General features: G+C 42.8%; 1 protein-coding gene across 1 annotated transcript in view; it reads right to left on the reverse strand.

Annotated features, from left to right (window-relative positions):
• Window positions 1–551: 551 nt before the first annotated feature.
• The window catches only part of TFEB (transcription factor EB), an 88,821-nt gene continuing 67,854 nt past the window's right edge, over window positions 552–21,518 (reverse strand). The window contains exons 3-10 of the mRNA XM_084853110.1: window positions 12,462–12,707; window positions 11,700–11,948; window positions 10,263–10,343; window positions 8,798–8,918; window positions 8,548–8,604; window positions 6,493–6,568; window positions 3,958–4,105; window positions 552–2,352 (exon numbers count right to left, since the gene is read on the reverse strand). Coding sequence (XP_084709236.1) covers window positions 1,906–2,352; window positions 3,958–4,105; window positions 6,493–6,568; window positions 8,548–8,604; window positions 8,798–8,918; window positions 10,263–10,343; window positions 11,700–11,948; window positions 12,462–12,659 — 1,377 coding nt within the window. The 5' untranslated portion in view covers window positions 12,660–12,707 and the 3' untranslated portion in view covers window positions 552–1,905. The remainder of the gene's footprint in view (window positions 2,353–3,957; window positions 4,106–6,492; window positions 6,569–8,547; window positions 8,605–8,797; window positions 8,919–10,262; window positions 10,344–11,699; window positions 11,949–12,461; window positions 12,708–21,518) is intronic.

The following is a 21,518-nucleotide window of genomic DNA, read 5'->3' on the forward strand; positions in this document are numbered from 1 at the left end:
AAGGACTGATGGCAGGCATAAAATCCAGTCACTTTCAAACCACCCAAGACTGTATAGTATAGATGATCTTATCAATTCTAGGAGATGGCAGATGCCAAAACACTCAAGTAAGGCTTTAAAGTAAACCAAGGTAGGCACACGCTTTCAGACCTGATAGAATTTCTCTCTTTCAAGCCATGTTGGGCAATAGGAAAATAGGAGGGTCCCTGCTGCAAGGTCTCTATCTTCATCTGAATAATACAAGAGAGTTCACAATAGGATATGCATGGGCAGAAGAGTTAAGGATACAAGGTGTTTCCCACCAGAGATGCAAGTACATGTGCAAATCACCAATTTATGGTAACCACTGAGAAGCAGCTGCTTTTCAATGGTGTGTTGCTTTGAAGTTATTATTGAAAGTAAGGGCTTTGTGCACACAAATGCTTGCATGTGTAGTGGGGCAGCATCACACATACCCCAAAATACAGGTATCTGACATATGTAATGGCTATATGAAGCTGCCTTTCGATCCACACTAGAGTTTGCACTAGTTTAGTTGAGCAAGTTTATTAAACTTGCAAAGGAGGGTTCATAGATCTCCCTTCAGGAACAGGTAGGGCTTGGGGGAAAGGATGGAATTGGTAAGGTTCTAAAAAATATGTATTTCTTTGTAGCAAAGCTACTGATACAATAGCCAGCATAAAGGGGGCAACAGAATCACTTGATGGAAAGATGGCTCCCAGCTAGACTGACAGGCTATGGCCTCTGAATATTATATGGAAACCTCAGGTGGACAAAGACCACAGTGCTGAACAGCCATATGCATGGGTGAGGGAGAAGCAAACGTAGAGCTGGAGATACTTTTGCCAGGTTTTACTGAAGCCAGTCATGCTTTTAAATGGCAAAGCAACGTGCCTATTTTTCCTGGGGGAATGGCTGCAGTAAAAAAATGTTTGAAATACCTCCAGGTGTGCACGTACTTCTTCACCTGTATGCACTTCTGGCTTTCTAGGATTGTAGCCAAAAAGATTACATGAAAACAGAGGAAGGGCCCAAGCCAAAATTAGATCTCAACAGCCTGGGCTGTGGAGGACTCAGACCAGAGGTCTGCATCATAATCTAATGGGGTATGCATTTTGAAAGCCGCAAAACGTTAATTAAGCCAGCTGTATCCCACTTGGGATTCTAACTTTAGAAAGGTTCTGTGAGAGTTGTAATACTGTTGTGCCATCTCACCAAAGGATTGATACAAAACCACCACCCCTGGTCACGTGTGGTGAGGCAGTAGCATCGCACTCTCCCTCTTGCAGGCTGTGCTGGATAACCCTGCCATGTATAAGGAAAGGCACCCCAAAGTAGGAGCACACCTGAAGAAGGTCATTACTCCCATCAGGCTGGCGGTAGCAGGTAAAGGGGTGGGGGCACAGTGAGGCTTAAGGGACACACTGGTCTGTGATAACAGACAAGCCCCAAGCCTTAGTTAAAGCTGCTTCTTAAACAGGACAAACTGCCGCCTAGGCCATCGACACCCAAATCACATTGTTGCAAAAATGCTCAAAGTGGCTTTGCAGGACACGTGGTCTGAAGGCACAGGGCACCTGAGATATACCTGCAGGAATCAGAAAGGTTGAAGGGGGGTTGCAAGACCATGATTATCCTGTGGTCATGGCAGATGAGGCAGGGCTGCTCAGTTTTTGGCACATCAGGGCAGGAGAGAAGCGTGGGGATTCACATGCTAAGAACTGGAGTGAACCTTGTGCTGAGGATCCCCCACCCCACCTGTGCACAAACTGTCTCCAGTTCAGGATGCGTTGCTGTTTCGTCTCGCGTGCCCTTGACTACGTCTGCAGGGATAAGGCAGAGGGACAAATCTTCACAAACAAACAGTATTTGACTCCTAGTCTTTTCTCCCTTGGAGGCTTCAAATCACAGCATGTCTGTGTCCTCCATGCTGAAGCTGCTTCTGCGACTGCTAGCCTTTGAAGCTTCTGGGGACACAGCAGAGAACAAGGGGTCAGAAGCCACGGGCAGCATGGTATCCTCCATTAGCATCAAGTCTAGCTCCTTCTTGGACAAGGAGGGGAAGGAGACATTTTGGCCGGGGTCCAGAGGGTCATGGAAGCTACTGGAGTTGTCGTCAAAGCTCAAGCTGTGAGTAAAGTCCAGCTGATGGTAAGGGGACTGTGGTGGAGCAAAGGGAGGCTGGTGCTGAGTTTCCTGCTCTGGATGGAGTTGTGGCTGCCGCTGGATCTCAGCTGTCCCCTCCTCCCCAGAGGTTTCTTGCTTCACAGCCTGCTGAGCCAGGTCAGCCATGTTCGTGCCAGAGGGTGAAGAGGCTGGCAGGCCATGGACTCGAGCCTGCATCTCCAGCTCCTTTAGGACAAGGCACACAAAGAAAGAGTTCTTATCAAACAACCAACAGAGAGATCTGGGCATAGTAGTCTCATCTACTTTGTTGCAGCTAGTGCAAAATGCAGTAGCTAGACTGCTGACTAGATTTACATATCGTAAAGACCACATGACACCAGTTTTAAAGGAATTCCAGTCAGAATTCAAAGTTTTGGTGATGACATTTAAAGCCCTAAGCAGCTTGAGACCTTGATAATTGAGGGAGCACCTCCCTGCCTGAGGACTGAGATCTGTTGCAGGGGCCCTTCTTTGCGTTCCACCAGTGCAAGACATACACTATGGTGGGACATGGGAGAAGGCTTTCTCTGCTGTGGCAGCCAAGTTGTGGAATGCCCTCCTCTTGGAGGCCCGATTGGTGCAGACATTGGTTTCATTTTGGCACCAAGGAAAAACATGGCTTTTTACCGAAGGCTTTGAGGGCTAAATGCAGTCCCTAAAGTAGCACACTGTTTTAACTGTTTTATTGTCTTAGATTTTAATTGGTATAAACTGGTTTAATTTAATATGTTTTAGCTGTTTAAATTATTTATTGTTTTATACTGTTGAAATTGATTTTATCTGTATGCCACCCTGAGATCTTAATGATATAGGGCAGAGGATATCTATATCTATATCTTCTATATCTATATCTATATATCAATCAATCAATCTCTAGCAACTCTAGCCCACTATGGAGAGACAATCATTCAGCAAATAACAGTGACCCAATTTCTGCTATACATGCTTGGTAACTTCCTAGGATGGGCAGTTATAGCAGGCAGACAATGTGCAACTTCCAACTGAAGACAGCTGGAAAACTTCATTGCTGCGTGAGCTTTCATAGGCTCACTCTTCATCATGTGCAGTCATACAGCCTTCCCCAGCCAGGCGCTCTCCAGTTGTTTTGGACTACAACTCCCAACAGCCATGCTGTTGAAGCCCAACTCATCTGGAAGGCACCAGGTTCAGCAAGTCTGCGATAACATACCATTTTTAATTTTATATCTTGGTTTATTCCTAAAATAATGTAGCCTTGCATAAACCCCTTAGAGATATGGGCAGTGGTATATAAATCTATTAAATAAAGAAAATAATGTTGAGTACAGGATGGCACAGCTTAAAAAAACCTCCAAACTAAAAATGAAATATTTCAGTGAACTATTCTTAACACCCAGAGCCTTGACGGGTGATCTGGGATGTTTCTGCTTCTTGGGTCCACACCTGAGGACCACACCAACACACCTGAGACAGCCATGTGTGACCGGAAAATAGCAAGCCAGAGGAGTATAGGACATGGCTTTCTGAAAAGCAACCATCAAATACGTACTGCTGGTGGGCACTGCTAATGGGGGGAACACACGGGTAAAGGCCACAGTAAGAAACTGCTTTGCAGCCAGGGCTCTGGACCTCTTCCATATTTCCCCAGAGAATGAGAACATGAGACAAGGCAACCAAAGGGAGGTGGATGAAGGATGTGATGGATGGAAGCTAGTATATCTTCAGTGAGGGGATAAAAGGAAAGCAATTTCTAAAAGTACATAGAAGTGATTGTGGCAGTTATGAGCACAGGATAGAAGGATGGGGATCCACCTGTATACGGAGCCAAAGCTGCTTGTTTGCCATTTCCAGACGCCGAGAATGGTTCTCAAGATCTCGTGACCTCTGCAAGTCCTTCTGCATCCTCCTGATGTAATCAACAGAAGCTTTCAGGATTGTCCCTTTGTTCCAGCGCACATCCCTGGAATGAGACATGGGAGGAGAACATTTGACACTGAAAGGATTACTTACACATTCGATAAAGCTTTTGAGAAGTCATGCTCAGAGAACGTTTCTAAGCAAATGGAAGGAAGAGCTGAAATGACAATGCACTGACTTGTTTACATTTCTTGAAGCCAAAAGAAATCCCTCCAGGAAATAAGTTGGGTGTCCTAACACATTTGCCACTAAAAATAATTGCCTGCCTTTTAAAGCTGGCATGCTTAAAGGTGGGGCAAGCAAGCTCACCAAGGAAAAAGCAAGGTCAGCATCAGAAAAAGTTGTATCCTGCCATTATACAACTTGTAGGCTTCACATGCTTCTTGTGAAGCCTTCCCCAACCCGGTGCTTTCCAGATGTGCTGGGCTACAACTCCCAGCATTTCCTAGCCAACATGGCTGGCTGGGGGATGCTGGGAATTGTAGTCCAACATATCTGATAGGCACCAGATTGTGGAAGGCTGATCTTGTACAAATCAAATACGTAGCAGTGCCTCCACAACACTTCCTTGGACATAACATGGACTTTTTGAACTTTGCCACCAACCAGCCATATGGCATGCTTAGGTGATGCCTGGAAGTGGTCTCAAAATAATGGCCAGAAATTAGCCCATAAGTTCCCTGCTGGGCTGGAACTCTCCCTTAAAAAGTCACTGGTTGAGTGAGGAGTGAAAGCTGTTCTGTTCCTTGAAAGTTTATATACAACAGCTCTTTGCCACTACTTTTAACAAATTGACACAAGAGGCTAAATTCAGATTATGTCAAGATTGTTTGAGAAATACTACACATGCCCAAGCTGAAATATCTGATCAGGTTTAGATAAAGCTGACAGAATAAAAATTCTCCACATTTTTTCTGTATGAAGCAGCTGTGCGTACATGCATTGTAGCCAAAAAGAGAACTACAATATTTAAAACTTTTGAGCTATTCTGAGTTTGAGTTTATCATTTTCTTTAGTTGTGAAAACTCTCAAAAGTATTTTTGCATACATTGTATTAAACTATAGCTTCTAATTTGGATGATATATCATGAGTTCAAAACTGACATGCTATTGGTTACTGTGATTTGTTGGACTGTTGCTTTGGTTTTACACCTCCAACCCTGCCAAAGAAGTGTTCCTTCTTGTCCCAATCCATTTTTGGGGGAAAACTGGTTTAAAAATTCTCTGGCAGCATTGTGGCAGGGAGAGTGAGGGAGCTCCACTATGGTAGAAAAACTGTTTTCCCAATCTGATGCCCACCAGATGTGCTGACTGGGAATTATGGGAGTCACAGTCCAACACATCTTGAGGGCATCAGGTTGAGAAAGACCACTGTAGAGCTTTTATAAATTAAAAATAGGGGACCCCAATAATTTGGTGAGGCACATCACAGCACAATCCTGTTCTTGTCAGTGGATGCTGGTGGATTTGATGTCAGTGGGGCAGTGAATCCATTCCGGGTTTCAGTCAGAACTCTAAAGCTATCCAAGATGCTTCTGAGTGAAAACTGGAGCAGATTCACTGTCCCACTAACATCGAAATCACCAGCCACCACTGGTTCTTGTTTGCTCCCACTGTGTTCAATTGTGCTCATTCTCGGGTAAGCATGCCTAGGATTGCATCATTCATAACAGCCCTTCTAACTACCAAGCAGGGTGGGGAGATTTCAAGCACAGGGTAGGCAGTGACAAATGGGAAGCCCATCCCCCATTCATGCTTTCCTTCCAAATTGCTTTTCTTTAGCTTAAAAAAAAAATCTAAGCTGTGACTACTTCTACTCATAGAGACCCACCAAAGGGTCAGTTTGGGAAGGTGGGATTGCAAGCAGCAGAAGGGGGTCAGTCTCCCTCCTTCTACCCCACCCTGCTCCTCTCCTCCACCCTTCTTTGTAGGGGTTCAGCTGCAATCCAAACCTGACACATGGATCTGCCACCACCACGTTTAGTTTGGCCCTAAAAGCACATTTCCATAATGCAGTTTACTAGTTTGTTCTAATCTCAAACCAGTAAAGAAATATTAGATTTGTAAAACACACATGCACACATTTCAGGGACTTTTGAATAATCCTGTATTTTAAATGGAAACAAAACAAAACATTTCCAGAAATAAGGAGCTCTGTTTTAAATCTGAAAGAAGTATATGTAATATACTTTTTATTTGGTTTGGGGGATCTTTTGTTTTAAGGCTTAAGTAAGTTTGGCATTTTAGCTCTGAGACAAAAAGTGAGTTGTTGTGAAGATTGTTTGAGCCAGAACTGATAATATTGTTTTCAGTGGATATGAAGCATAAATTTCCAGATGGTTTTATTCCCATGGCCTCTTTCTCAGGTTGGTGTTCTTGTGACTCTCTAAGAGGAAACAGAAAAAACCTGCAACTTTTACCAGAACTTACAGATCTCCAGCTTTAGGGATCAGCATTCCAAGTTCCTTAATGCGATCATTGATGTTGAACCTTCGCCTTCTTTCAACTAAGAGGGGAAAGAAAAATAGGGGGAAATTGAGTATTTCTTAAAATATCTCACTTTTGTAAAAAGCAAAGTGAGCATAAAGGGGCTGAAATAAATAAACAGCTGTCACCTGATTAAAGAAAACCAATCTGTCAATCAATCAATCAATCAATCCTGTATAAATGTACATATGAAAATAACAGTCATTCTAAAGAAAAAGATCACACTTCCTATGTTTTTCAAGTATGCATGCATGTATGGTGTCACAATAGGCATACTTTCAGAAGAGCATTTCCTGTGCTCAGTCATACTGGATTGGAATGCCTCTTTTATGATGGTCCTTGCAAAATTTTGAATCTGCTGCCTGATGATGCTGGGGCACCTTTTTTAAATAATCAAAATGTTAAACTGATTATTCTAACTTATTAAATACAGCAGCCCTAAAATAAACAAACAACATGGTGATGGCCAACTAGATAATATATTCATTTGAGCACAGCAAAAGAGAGCTTCAGAGTTCCATGGTCCTCCATATTCATTAGTGTGTGCATGTGCCATTTGAGGGTGCACACATGTGCGCACATATACATGTGTGTACATGAGGTTGTATGGGTGCGCATGTGTGTGTATGTGTAACAAAACACAGCAATCTTCGTGTAACACAGAGAGGAAAAGCATTAGCAAAAAGGATGGAAACATCTTGGGGTGCAGGGCGCTTCTTCTTTCTGGAGACCTGCGTGAGGCAGGAGACTTGCAGCCTGGTTGGCGTGTGAATGTCACTTGCTTCCACTTATACTCTATTTTTGTATTTGTAAAGAAACCTAATATTACAAAACCACCATTCATCACCACTGGTCTCTCCTTCAAAGGGAAGGCAAACCCCAATAGTACCCCACTGGAATGTTTCACTGCTCCAGGGAGTGGGTGGTGCGTAACATTATAAACACTCACAACAGTGGGTTATGTCTAAGGATGGGTGCATCTGTCAATTTTGGTTTCTCATTTTTCGAAACCTTAGGTTCAGTTCATCCCAAACTGAGAAATTTTTGAATCTTAAGTTTGGATTGTCCTGAACGTTGAGAAAAAAATGCATACAAATAGACTAATACACATTTTTGCAAGCAATTTTTCTAATCTAATGCATTTGTAAATGTTGTTTTCCCAATACATGCATTTCTGCATGCACTTTCCCTAAACATATACTTTTTGTGTACAATTTTTTTAATTGGGAAACTCCATTACACAATTTGGGGAAGTGTCAAATTTGAAGGATAACTGAGTTTTGGTTTGTATATTGGTTTGAAAGTGCAAAATTAGGTAAGTTTACACTAAAATTCGAACTGAACAATTTCTCTCCCATCTCTAGTTATGTTATATATATAAAAAAGCAACCCCCCAGGTTGACAAGCTGGCTTTCATTGCCTATTCAAAAGCAGCAGTGGGCAGGGGGCTTAGTATCCTTTATGCTCATTTGTAATCTTATTAAAAACAGATGCTTGTTTTTAACATTCAAATAGATAAATGTGCAATTGCAGATTTCTTCCAGACCAAGACTGCACAATTGCATGAAACTATGCTTTAACAGTACTGGAAATAGCAAAAACAGAAACAAAAAAGTCCCCTTCTAGGAACCAATCAGGTGATAAAATGGCTTGTCTAATAACATGAACACATTTTTGTGCCAAGCAGAATAGCCAAAGGCAGAAAAAGAAAACAGAAAAGATCTGCATGAGGACAGACCAGCTCTATGCACATGCAAGAACTGTGAGTGTTCCATCTCCATTCACATTTTGGAATTCTGCATCAGATTAGCTAGATAGTTGCATTAACAAGCAGTGAAATTTTGATGCTGGTGTATGAGAATGTTGCTAATACACTGTATTACCATACAGTCCACAAACCAGAGACACCAGAGGATGAGTAAGGGGAACATCATAGGGAGCACTGACGAGAATTTGGGAAGGTGTTCCAGCTTCATGTTTCAACCAACCATCACTCACTCAGATTGTGATTGTCTTTCTTCTGCCGTTCCTTAGCCAAAGCACGGCTCTCCGCATCTAGAGATAAAAGATCAAGCTGTCAGGCAAAGCAGTGAGCCAGGAGAAACAAGAGTGATTTTAATGCACATGTGCACACATCTGTATGTGCAAACAGACTCCCCCTAGACTATACCCTGAGGCCAAGCTGGGAATGAATATGGCCCCAACAAGTTAACTCAGAACCCACTGGCCACACGCTCTGCTAAGTTACCTGTGAGCTCTCTCTTCTGAGTGAGATCAGCAGGGCAGGAGCTGCTGGTGATGCCCACCAGAGAGGGCGTCATCTGAAGGTCACTGCTATACACATTCATATGGCTGCTGGACAGTGGCAGCTGGAAAAAAAAGGAGCACAACAAAACAAAGCTTTATCTTAGCATAGGAAATACAGGGGGATAGAATGAGGGGCAAAACAACAGGGTACCAGGCAGATGCAAAGTCCATATTTCCCCCCTCAATGAGTGGCAGTGACTTCTTCCAAGAGATAAACAATTTAGGTCAGGGGTTGGCAACTTGTGGCCCTCCAGATGTTTTGGCTTACATCTCCCATCAGTCCTAGCCAGCATAGCCAATGGCGAAAGAGCAGGGGAGTTGTATTTTAACTAATTATAATTTTAGTTAACCAGGCAATTAATTGTATTTTAATGTATTTAAATTCTTTTGTAAACTCCTTAGAGATATTTTTAAATATAGGAAGTGGTATATACATCTATTAAATCATCGTCATCATCATCATCAATAATAATCCTCTCTGGAAAAGACCCTGATGCTGGGAAAGACTGAAGGCAAAAGGAGAAGGGGACGGCAGAGGATGAGATGGCTAGATAGCATCACCGATGCAATGAATGTGAACTTGAGCACACTCCGGGAGACAGTGCAGGACAGGAAGGCCTGGCGTGCTATGGTCCACGGGGTCACGAAGAGTCTGACACGACTGAACGAATGAACAACAACAACAACACATACCAGCTATTAAGCTGGAACATAAGGCAGCAGGCCTAAAGCAGCACATACATGGGTAACTCCATTCTGATGTGCTGTGTAGCCCCAACAGCAAGGATGGCACTGTATGTTCTAGGGGGGGGGAGTTACCTGCACCTTCAGTGGACAGCTCCCAAATTCCAGTATCACTACACATAGAGATTGGGGGTGATGGAGGAAAGGGAAATAGGATCTAGATCGGGGTGGGGCAATGTTGGATGATCTGGGGGCAATTTTTGCCCCCCTCCCCGATTCCACTGTGGGTTGCACTCCCCTGCCACCATGCCTGCAACAAAGCCACTTTTTCAGGAAGACCCATAAGACTGTGATTTGCCATTGAAACAAGGGAAGCTCTCACTGTGCACCTTGTTTTAAAGGGGGAAAGTTCCAGTTTTGCCACCGGTGCTGCTGCACCACTAAAATACGGGAGCAATTTGGCTTTTGGCAGCGGGGGCCAGAAAACAGGCTGGGGGGGGGGTTCACATGCAGCTTGCAGGCCATGTGTTGCCCACCCCTGATCTAGATAGACCCATACTGTGGGCACATTGCAACATATTTCTTTCCTCCAGGAGGGTCTGAGTAAGATTTCTACTAAAGTGTCACTACCCTTAATCCAGGACACAATGATCTTGTAGGTTTGCTTCTTCCATTATTCCCTCCCCACCCAACAGCAAGATGCAAAAAGCAGAGACACTCACAGTATTGGGCATATGAATTTCTGGGTTAATGCATCCCACTGTAGTTGTCAGCTGCATGATGTCTTCAATGACGTCATCCATCTGAAGGAAAAAGTAGCCTTTCAGACATAGGAGGGATTTTCTTCAGTCAACAATACATATTTTTAATACTGATTTTTCCTGTATGTGTACAGACATGGGAAACACATCACAGATTTAAGTGCCTCTTATTTTTATTTAATTTATATTTATTTATTTAAAATATTTCTAGGCCGCCTGTCAGGGTAGGAACCCACCCAAGGCAGCTTCTTATAAAGAAGGTTTGCTTCCATCTGCCCCTACTCTTTAGGGCCTACAGTCAGTATCTCCTGCTGGAAAGGATGGAGACGGAAGTTCCCCCACAGCCAGTTTTTAATCTTACTTCCTACAACGCAGAATGATGCAAAAGCCTAACTTTCATTTTGTCCCCCTTCTTAATCATCGTTGGATGTGCCTGATCTCATCTGATCTTCGAAGCTAGGCAGGGTCAGCCCTGGTTAGTACTTGGATGGGAGACTGCCTGGGAATCAGGCTTCCTGCACTGAGCAGGGGGTTGGACTCAATGGTCTTGCAGGCCCCTTCCAACCCTGTGATTCTATGAATCTCTATGATCAAGTTATGCAACCAGGACAATCATGTGGTACAGCTGTAGCTAGACTTTAGATTGCAGGAGAGCTGTGGCATACTACCTATAAACTTCCTGAACAGTTTTAGCGTAGTCTCCACCTCAATTTGCTCATCTTCTTTATCTCTTATGTGCCAATTTTCTGTTAAAGAGCATTCAAATATGAAGTAGTACAATCCAGAAAGAGGTGAACCACAAGACTGTACTGTTCAAGTAGCTCTGCTGTAAGTGACCATCTGAGTGAAGAAGTGGTTCCTGCATAGAAGTGGACTTCCCCGGAAACAAATGCTCTTTCTTCCTACTGTAGGGTAGGGCTGTGCAAATTAGCAAAACTTGAGCTCTTCCAGGTTCACTGAATTCCATCTCGAAGCTTGTTCTGCCTTGTGTCCATATCAGGTTGCAAGCTTTGGGGTTTTTTTCTTTTTGAACGAAAATTTGTGCATATTTTCCTGCATATTTTTCCAAATGTACATATCAAATGTGTACATTTTTGAAATGTATGCATTTTTCTCCCTTTGATTAAAGTGTATTTGTGTGCATTATTCAAAAGTGCACATTTTTCATGCACGTTTTTCAAGTGTATGCATTTTTCGAACACATTTTCCCCCCCGTGAATCACATTGCAAGCTCAGAAATGTATGGACTTTGACCACAGACTGTGTTCAGGTCTGCATTTGTTTCGCCCTACTGTAAGGTACCAAGAAAAGCAAGACTGGGTCCACATGCCATTTAAAGCATTGTCCACTGCTCTCTTCCAACAAATCCACATTTCCCCAGGAATATAACTTACACACCTCCCTTTCTGGGTTGGAGCCAATGTTGAGCATCGCCATTGGACTGTTGGGGGTGCTGTTGCCTGCAGAAGAGGACATGACATGGCTTGGCCTCACACCAGGCGAGGCAGAAGGGGGAGGCTTGGGAGAAGGGGCACTAAGCAGCGGAGCAAACTTGTTCCCATAGGTTTCAGACAGGTATTCTTGGACCTTCTTGTCTCGTGACCGTTGCAGGTGGTATGTGGTAGGATTCTCCAGGAAGGACTGAACCTAAAAACAACCATTGAAAAGTCAGGAGAGGAGTGACAGAGAGTTGTCACATAAAAGGTGGCAATAACTTTCAACTGAATATATCTGGAGGAAAAAAAATGCTTTATTGTTCCAGAGAGTATTGGCCTTTCAAACCTATGGATTGTAAAGTTCAATGTATAACCTGGAAAAATACAGGGCAGATGAGTACTAGCTTGACCCATTTCAAGAAATCTTCATCAAGATTACTGGTTTTGTTTGGATAACATCCTTTGTGTTTATGCATACAAATCTCAATACTTCCAAATCAAAAGAAAAGGAAGGACTGTCACCCTTAATACATCCAAATGTATAAAGGCTTATATATAGATTTTTTTTTCTCCACCTCCATGTTCACATATGTTTATTTGAAATTAAGGTTTCCACTGATTTGTAAAGAGAAGACAATCATTTTTGCAGTTTTCATACCTGAATGGCTATTTCATTTGTCTCCCTCACTAGGGATTGACAAGATTTCATTTACTGGAACTGTACCTTTAAGACTTCACCCGGCACAGAGGGTGGTGACTGGAAATTAACTGGTGTGTTGATGGCAGGGGTTGGAGCCATTGGCATTTGCTGTTGTTGCTGCATGTAATGCATCATTGCCTGCTGCTGCATGCGCTCCCGTTGTTCCTCTTGCTGCACTTGCTCTCGCATGAGCTGCATCCGCAAGCCAATGCGCGAAGCCATGGTTAAGATTTTGGATCTGTCAGTTCTTCCTAAGGAACACTTAAAATCCTATGGAAGAAAACAGAAGGACTTAAACACAAAGATTCCACATTAAAACAGCTGAAGTATTGCCTTGGACTACAAATTGTGCATCTGCACTTTACAGAAATTGAAAGTTACTTTGCACAAGTACTTATAATTGATACAACAACAGATCTCTCAACTCTACCATTGATTAATAGTAGACTATGAACTTAGCATAGATAGCCCATGCTGCTTTATATCTTTGTGGCCATCTAGCCCAACCTTCCCCAGTCTTGTGGCCTCCAGATGTGTTGGACTAGACCTCCCAGCATCCCCTTGCCCAAGATGGGGAAGGCTGATCTAGCATTTTGCTTTTGAAATTTATGTGAAAGATGTATTTTTTTCTCTGAAATTTCTAACAGAAAGTTTACTGGCAGTTAAGAAAGGCAAGGCAAGCTTTGCAAGAGCTGAGTTGCTATATCAATCCAGAATACCCTTGCAAGAGCTCAGATCACATCCACAGCTAGTTTGTTGCTAGCTATAAGGAAACAACAATTAGAAACTACAAAACAGAACCAAAAAATAATCTTATTTTGTATAACAAAAGTATAACAAAATGCTTTATTGATTCTTTAAAATTTTATAATACATTTAAATAAGTGCTAATATTCAATAACTTCCCTAATGTTTTGGGTTTTACTCTCTCAGCATGAGACAGGAGGTGATATCTATGACAAAAACATCTAGGCCATAGAGAGTAGGAATGTAAGTCTATCTCTTCTAGGTAATAATTTGTGCAGTACTAAAAGCTAGCACTTGGACACATGGAAGAACACTTGAGACAGCTGCTCCACATTTCCCATTTCATTTATGCTTGCAAGAAGAAAATCACCCTGGTTTGAAAAACAAGCTGCAACGGCAGTTGTGTGAATCAGAGATAAAACTAGGGTTTCTGCAAAGCATCTGCCTTACTAGACAAAATGAAATTGCAACACTATTATTGCAGGCTCTCCTTTTTATCTGGGCATAAAGGTTCTCCTCACCACCACACACATTTTATAAAATTCTTCAAAAAAGTATTCTTCTCAAGTATACAACAATGGGGAAATTGAAGCATAAAGCATGGATGCTTCCGAGGTCACTATGTTCAATGATGGCAACACAATTGCTTGTCCAGGATGCTATTTAACAGCCTAACCAAGAGATCACACTCCCACCTCTATTTAGGAACAGTCTTCCCAGCCTGTGCTTTCCAAAGACTGTCCCTGGTGTTCTTTGATGGCAAGAAACCCTTTTTATTTTAACTATTGTGTCTCTCAACTCTTGCTCTCTCCTTAAAAAATGAACTGCTAACAAAATGGTAGTAGTGTCCCTGGTGCGGCCATCCTCATTCCCTCACTTGGACTTAAAAAGAAAAAAAAGAGCTTTTAAAGTCAAAGTGAGTTAATGATCCCCTTTCACTCCATCTACTTTTCACTCCATCTACTAGATCTTTGCCCTGTAATCACCCAGGGAATGACAACCCACCACCCTCCTTCTGTTTCCTTATCATCTCCAGTCAGGTGACAAGAGATGTACACTAAACTTTGCTGAATGGAGACAGAGGTGATCCCAACTCCTCAGACACTCAGCATGTGACAGAGGTAGAATTCAAAACCCCAAAGAGAGAGAGAGAGACAGAGAGAGAGAGAGAGAAGGGCTTTGTTTGCATTGGCATGAGGTTGAAAGGAAGTCCAGAAAGTGGTGTACCAGAGTACTAAGTTCAATTCCCCATCGTGGCACTGCTTCTCATGTCAGGGAGAACAGCCCCAGCCTGTCCCAGAATTGTGAAAAGATGCTCAGACACCAAAGGGCAGATAAATATTGATTAGGCACAACCGCCTTGCTGGAATATTATGCCATAGAATGAATGGATTCATCGATTACGGCTGCAATTCTATACACACATACCTGGCAGTAAGTCCCATTGAATTCAAAGGGACTTCATTCTGAGTAGATATGCATACATTTGCCCTGTAAATGCATTTTTGTCAACTAATAAGGCACCCCTGACTAATCAGGGAGCAGAATTAAACTTTTTTTTAAAAAATATAACCACTTAAAATAACTGCAGATGGCAAGCACTATCTTAAGAGAGAAAGGGGAGAGGTACCTCTTCTAAGATGATACCTACCTCAACACAAGCCTGTGTCATCTAAAAACTATTTTTCTTTAGAACAGTGTTTTTTTCTTCATATGCAACTAAAAAAAAACTAAGCTAAAACTCATACAATTAACTGTATGCAACTTCCATAAAGTCAACTCAACTATGTATGCAACTCAACTAAAATTCATACAATTAATTGATTAAAGGTGCAATCCTATGCATATTTAGACACCAAAAATGTCCTACAACGCCCATGTTGGCTAGGGAATGCTAGGAGTTGTAGGGCTTTTTTCTGCCTAAACATGCAAAGGATTGATTTCCTTTCCTAAGATTTCCTTAACTGTGTAACAGCCTCAATAATAAACTAATAATAAATTGTTATTTAGATAATATTTTTTCCTAGGTACTCAAAGCACTTCACATTAAATATCTCAAAGGAATCAGAGATGGAGGGAGACTCATAGGCCATCTAGTCCAACCCCCTGTTCAATGCAGGAAGTCCAGAGTTAGAGGATCCCCAACAGCCGGCTGTCCAGCCTTTGCTTGAAGACTTCTAGTGAGGGAGAGCCCACCACCCTCTAGGCAAATGGTTCCAGTGTCAAACTGCTCTTACCGTCAAAAGGTTTCGCCTAATGTAGAACTGAAATCTACTGTCCTGTAACTTACATCCATTAGATCTAGTTGTGCCCTCTGGGGCAGGAGAGAACACTCTTCTGTGTGACAGTCCTTCACACAGTGCTATCATGTCCCTCTTCAGTTTTCTTCTCTCAAGGCTAAACACGTGTGGTTCCTTCAACCTTTCCTCACAGGGCATGTTTTTCATAACCCTGTCCGTCTTTGTTGGCTTCCTCTGAATCCATTCCAATTTGTCAACGTATTTCTTAGTGCAGTGCCCAAAACTGGACACAGAACTCCAGATGAGGTGTGACTAGTGCAGAATAAAGTGGAACTATTGCCTTGTGACTTGGGAACTATGGTTCTATTAATGGAACCTAAAACTGCATTAGCCTTTTTTGCTGCCATATCACGTTGCTGACTCATGTTCAGCTTGTGGTCAACTGTAATCCCAATATTATTTTTGCATGCATTATTGCAGGTAATCCTCATTCTGTGCATTTGATTCCCCGCCCCCTTAAAGTGGAACTTTTCATTTGTTTCTGTTGGGTTTTATTCTGTTAAATTCAGCCCAGTTTTCCATTTATCAAGGATTGTTTTTTAAATTTTATTCCTGCCTTCTGAGGTGTTATCTCTCCTTCCCAGTTTTGTGTCATCTGCAAATCTGATAAGGATTCTCTCCATCCATTTATCTAAATCACTGATAAAAATGTTGAAGAGTCCCAGTCCCCAGCAGCACCCCACCTGAAACCTCTCTTCATAGGGAGCCACTGATAAGCACACTAAGATTTCCAACCAGCTGTGAATTTATCTGATGACATCATCATCTAACCCAGATTTAACCCATTTGCTAACCAAAATATAATGGGGAACTTTGTCAAATGCTTTGCTAATCAAGGTAAGTTCTGTCTGCAACATTCCCACAAACCACTAAACTAGTATCTTGATCAAAAAAGAGATAAGAGTAGTCTAGCCAGATTTAATCTTGACAAATACATGCTAGATTCTCTTAATCAGTGTGCTGATGTCAAGATGCTTAGAGACTGAATGGTTTATAATCTGCTCTTTTACCTTCCCTGGTATCAAAGTCAGACTGACTGGCTTGTAGTTCCCCATATCCTCCTTTTCTCCTGCCCCTTTTGAAGACTGGGAAATCTTCACACCAAACCTGTAAGAATGGGACCAGTATTATTTTGCCTCAGGCCAGAACAGCTGTCCTGATTTCACCAACTTATTTGGGGGAAATGGGATAGGGAGGGCCATTTGGGGACAGAGGGTCAGTCAGCGGCATCGTTTTTGGTGGGTCCTTCTTTTATCTTACCTTATTGTTTTGCTTTATTTAATTTCCAGGCACATGCACACAAGCTCCTTCTGCTCTTGGAGAGAATCGTGGTGGAGAGCACAGGACTGGCTGCTGCCATCCGCCATTGTTTTCCCAGATGACAATGGGGTGGGATAGGGTGGGGGGATGGTGGACAGCAGCCAGCAGCATTCTTTCTCTTTGAGAGTGGGAGAGACAGCATGCTTGTGTTTACACTTTAAAAAAAAAAAAAGGGCAAGGAGATGGATCCAGACTTAGTCATACTTCGAGCAAACCCACTGAAATCAATGGGACAAGTTAGTCACAACTAAATTGATTGATTTCACTGGGTCTCCTCTAAGTATGACCAAGTCTGGATCCAGCCCAAGGTCGGTCCTGAATCTTCTCCCCCCACCAGCCCAAAATAACAATTTGCCAATTTCCTCCTCCCCTCAGGAAACTTGCTTCACATTTCAATTACTGTTTCACTTGCCAAAATTGCACTTTCATAGCCAAAACAGTTTGATAAAACCATTTTTGCCCCAGCCTAGTGTTATGATGCCCATGATACAGATGGGAAGTGGAGGCTGGGTGGCAAGGCCCACCCAGTGAGTTTACAGGGAAGGTGACATTTCAAGTGGTGACTTTCCTGGCTCATGCTTTTAATTACTCCACACCAGTTGCTTCATAGGAAGAACGTGTATTTGGGATGAATCATCTTGGCACATGCCTACCCTAATTTCTAAGCAGCTGGATTTTCAGGCATGCAGGGTGCTTCTGATGGGGGTTTCATTTAGGTTGAAGCCATCCTATGCCTTAGGCTTAGCGAAGGTAACAACAATTTGTAGTATGAAAGCCCTTGTAGTGAATATGCTTTCATAGTGCTTTTGTAGGGCATGCTCAGCACTTCTGAGAATGAATCCAGCTGCTTATTCAGATTCCTAAATATGCATGCAGGAGTTTACACCCTGCTGGTTAAGCTTTTGTCCTCAAAGCACCTCACCTCTCTTACAAGCTGCCTTCTTCAGTCATGGAGTGTGAAGAGCTTACAGACCCTAACTGGGCATAGATAAAGCTATCGTATTCTTTCTTGCTGTCATAACACAGGCAGTACATAACAACAGACACACAAAAGGATGGGGAACTTATTCATAGACTAGACAATCTGGTTCAGAAACCAGCTTAACCTCAAACAAATTGCAACAAGAACATCCCTTATACCAAAATGCACAGAGAGATATACTCTATCACATATGAAAAAGTCTCATGAAATCATACTCCAGGAATCATACTCCAGACTCCTCTTATGAGTGCCTTTCTAGCTTTTTCACTCCCTTCTGTATAAAATCCAAGATCTTGAAATAATTAGGAGGGAAGTCACAGAAGAATGAACCAAACACTATGTGAAAGAGAACATCTCATGCTTAAAATCAAGACATAATACTTCAAATTTACATACAATTCAAGATGTGTAACTGAAATAAGTGGACCTTTTGAAATTTAAAACTTACAAAACCAAAGTTTGGCCACTAATATTTTCTAAGAATTTAGATGCCCCTTTTTAGACATGTTGGTGTATAAAATGTATTTCTACTTAAGACCTTTCCCAGAAAAAAAATCAAGGAAACATCTTACACCTGTATGCATCTTGTTATTCATACTAATGCCAATGTGTGTTTAATATCAGTCACTACTGGTTCATAATTTTTTTTCTAGGGCTGTCACCTAATTAAATAAATTTTAGTTGATTAAACATAAGAGGTTGAATCCACTATTAGTCCTACTTAGAGTAAACTGATTGAATGGAATGGGAATTCAGTTAGTCATGACTAATCTTAGTCCCATTCATTTCAATGGGTCTACACTAATACACGCTGTATTCAGCCCAAGTCTTTTACAGAGGAATCCTGTACTCTAATTATGCTAAGGGTGGAGATGCACTGCCACTATGCTGGTAGAAGGGCAACCTTATCCAATACTCACTCAGCTGGGGAGCAGAGGTAAAAACACACAACTTTAAAAACCTCCAAAATGGCAGACACACACCCAATGTCTCTGGAAACACCACCAGTACCCCCAACCCAGGGACAGAGTTGCCAATGATGCCCAGTTGCCACGCGGACACTGAAGGACACAATCTGTGTATGCTGAGCTAGGGATGTCAGAGAAATCCAGAAAAGATTTCTATGAATCTGACCTGAAGATCCCGCAATGGACTGGCTTTTTCTGAGTTGCGCAGACTGTTTTTTTTTTAGTTTTGTGGGGGATTTGTTCAAATGTGCGTTTAGGAACAGGGAAAAAAATTATCGTTAAAAAATTTGATTCCATCAATATGATGGATGATGGAATGAAACATGCCTGACAGTTTGTGAAACACAGATGGAATGGATTTCATAGAATCATAGAATAGTAGGGTTGGAAGGGGCCTACAAGGCCATTGAGTCCAACCCCCATTTAACAAAGTCCATACATCCCTAGGCTGAGCTGGGCATATGTCTGTCATCATGTCACCAACACAGAAGAAACACGGACAACCAGGCAGCGGCCAGAGGACCAGCAAAGGGAAAACTGTGGCACTGTCCACTAAAGCAGGCACAAACATGCTCTTGAAACTGCTGCTTCAAATCCCCACAGAAGAAAACATTTTACCTCCCCTGCCTCCTGCCTGTGGAAGACAAGATACATGTCCAGGCAGGCAGCAGCAACAAGCAAACGGACTCTGTGCTACAGTCTGCAAAGCAGCCGTTGACTCCCAGGATCAATGGTTCAAATCCTCACAGGGGATTTCTTTCCCCCTTTCCCAGAACCCATAGTCTTTTGAAAAGGGGATGGATAGTACAGTTGCAGAGACACATGAATGAATGCACACATGCTTCCAGGGTCATTGGTTTAAATGCCCCAGGAGAAAACACATTACACACACCCTACACTGCAATATTGGCTGGGAAGGACTAGAACAGGGGTGCAGAACCTCTTCGGCTCCAAAGGCTGCATCAGGTGTTAGATAGGGCCTGTGAGCACGCACATGCTTGCCACACAGCTTTGGAGTTGCTGAGCAAGGGATGACGCTAAAATGGCAGCATGGGAGTGGTTGTCAAAACTGCTTGGGAAGAAGCAGGCGAGGAGCACCTGCTTTCAAGGACCACCAAGGGAATGCACTACACCCTTGGACTAGAACGAGGAAGTCCACTTCCAACATCATGCCCCAACTGGTGAGGGGCTGGCATTCTGAAGTTGGGGGGGGATCACAGCCCTGAAGCAGCAGAAATCTCAACAAGGGAACACACACCCCACATCCTGTGGCTGCATGTTGCATTATGGTCCAGGAATATGTCACCAGGGACTTCTTTGAGGGCTGAGGGGAAGCATGCAGCAGCTGGGGTGGGGGGCAGAGTCAGCAGCCACAGGTGTCAAACCACTGGGCTAGGTATGCTGACAGGATGGGGAGCTTGTGCCATGCCAACCAAGCAAGTGCCTGTTGGCTGTCACTTATGGGTATTGTCACAGTTATTTTCAGAACATTGTTCTAAAAATTGCTGCCCAGTTGGGGGGGGGGGGACTTTTTAGTAGATCAAAGGGTTTTTATCTGAGCAGTCTAACTGATCAACTGCATATTGCAACCCCAGCTTTGCCTTTATGCTTCCAACTCTAAGGCAATGTGCAGCCTTCCAATTCGTTTTGTTTTTGCAAATGCACTTGCATGTATTTTAAGGAGGATTTCTTTAAAAAATTGTACCTTGCTTTTCTTTCTAAAATAAGCTCAACATGGCTTGCAAAAAATAAATAAACGTGCCCATGATATTTGATGTGCAGTGCCTTCCGTGGGTGGGGGGCAGGGGACGTAACATGTTTTCCTCTGTGTGGATTTGAACCAGCAATCTCTTGAGCATGCTTGTGCCTGCTTTAGTGGACAGTGCCACAGAGCTTCCTTGGCTGTTCCTCTGGCTGCTCCCTGGTTGTCTGTGTTTGTTCTGTATTGGGGGTGTGGCAACGTGACAGACATGCCTCTGGCTCAGTCTGTGCAGACTGTGTACCTCATTGTCTGCATGGCATGTGGGCATCATCACCAACTCTGCCCAGGGTTGGGGAAGGGATGGTTCCAGAGATACTGGGAGTGTGCTTGCTGTTTTGGAGATTTTTCAAGTTGCTGCAGAGGAAATTTTGAAGTGTGCACACAGGAACAATAGAGGCCATGGGCAAGGCGTCCAGTACTTCTATGTTTTGCAGTGCTCCCATTTCTCTCAATGGCTTCCAGTCCTCACCATCCTGCTTCAACTGATCCCCAGCCCATACCACCCATCATTTCTTGGCTACTGGCAACCCACCACATCCTTGCCCAAATACTTCCCTTTTGCAGAAACCCATCAGCCATAATTATGATCAATAATGAAACTGTAAAGGTTTTCCATTTTCACTTCATATTCTGAGCCTTCAATAGGGATTTGTTGTGCCACCTTTGGATTACTCCATAGCAGACCATGGCCATCCCTGATATGGCTGTCTTCTACCGTTTTTGCCAGATTAGCTCTCAGAAGTGAAGAAGCAGGTCTTAAATATATACAACCACTTGGGAACCTTATACTACAGTTTCAGTATGAAATAAGTGTGGCTAAGCAAATGTAATAGGGTTTTGGGCAAAGAAGGCCATAACCGTATTGTGTTTTAAAAATACTTCCTAATCCCCATTCCCATAGTGTCCTAAACCAACCTGGACAGAAATAAATTACATGGATCAAAAGCTATGGGATGGTGTGAAGACAGGAATTAATTACCTATAGCAGAGAGCTGATCTAAA

The sequence above is a fragment of the Heloderma suspectum genome, chromosome 4, assembly GCF_057233095.1.
Source record: "Heloderma suspectum isolate Gila_16-S chromosome 4, 16-S_ref, whole genome shotgun sequence".
In the NCBI taxonomy this organism is placed as follows: domain Eukaryota; kingdom Metazoa; phylum Chordata; class Lepidosauria; order Squamata; family Helodermatidae; genus Heloderma; species Heloderma suspectum.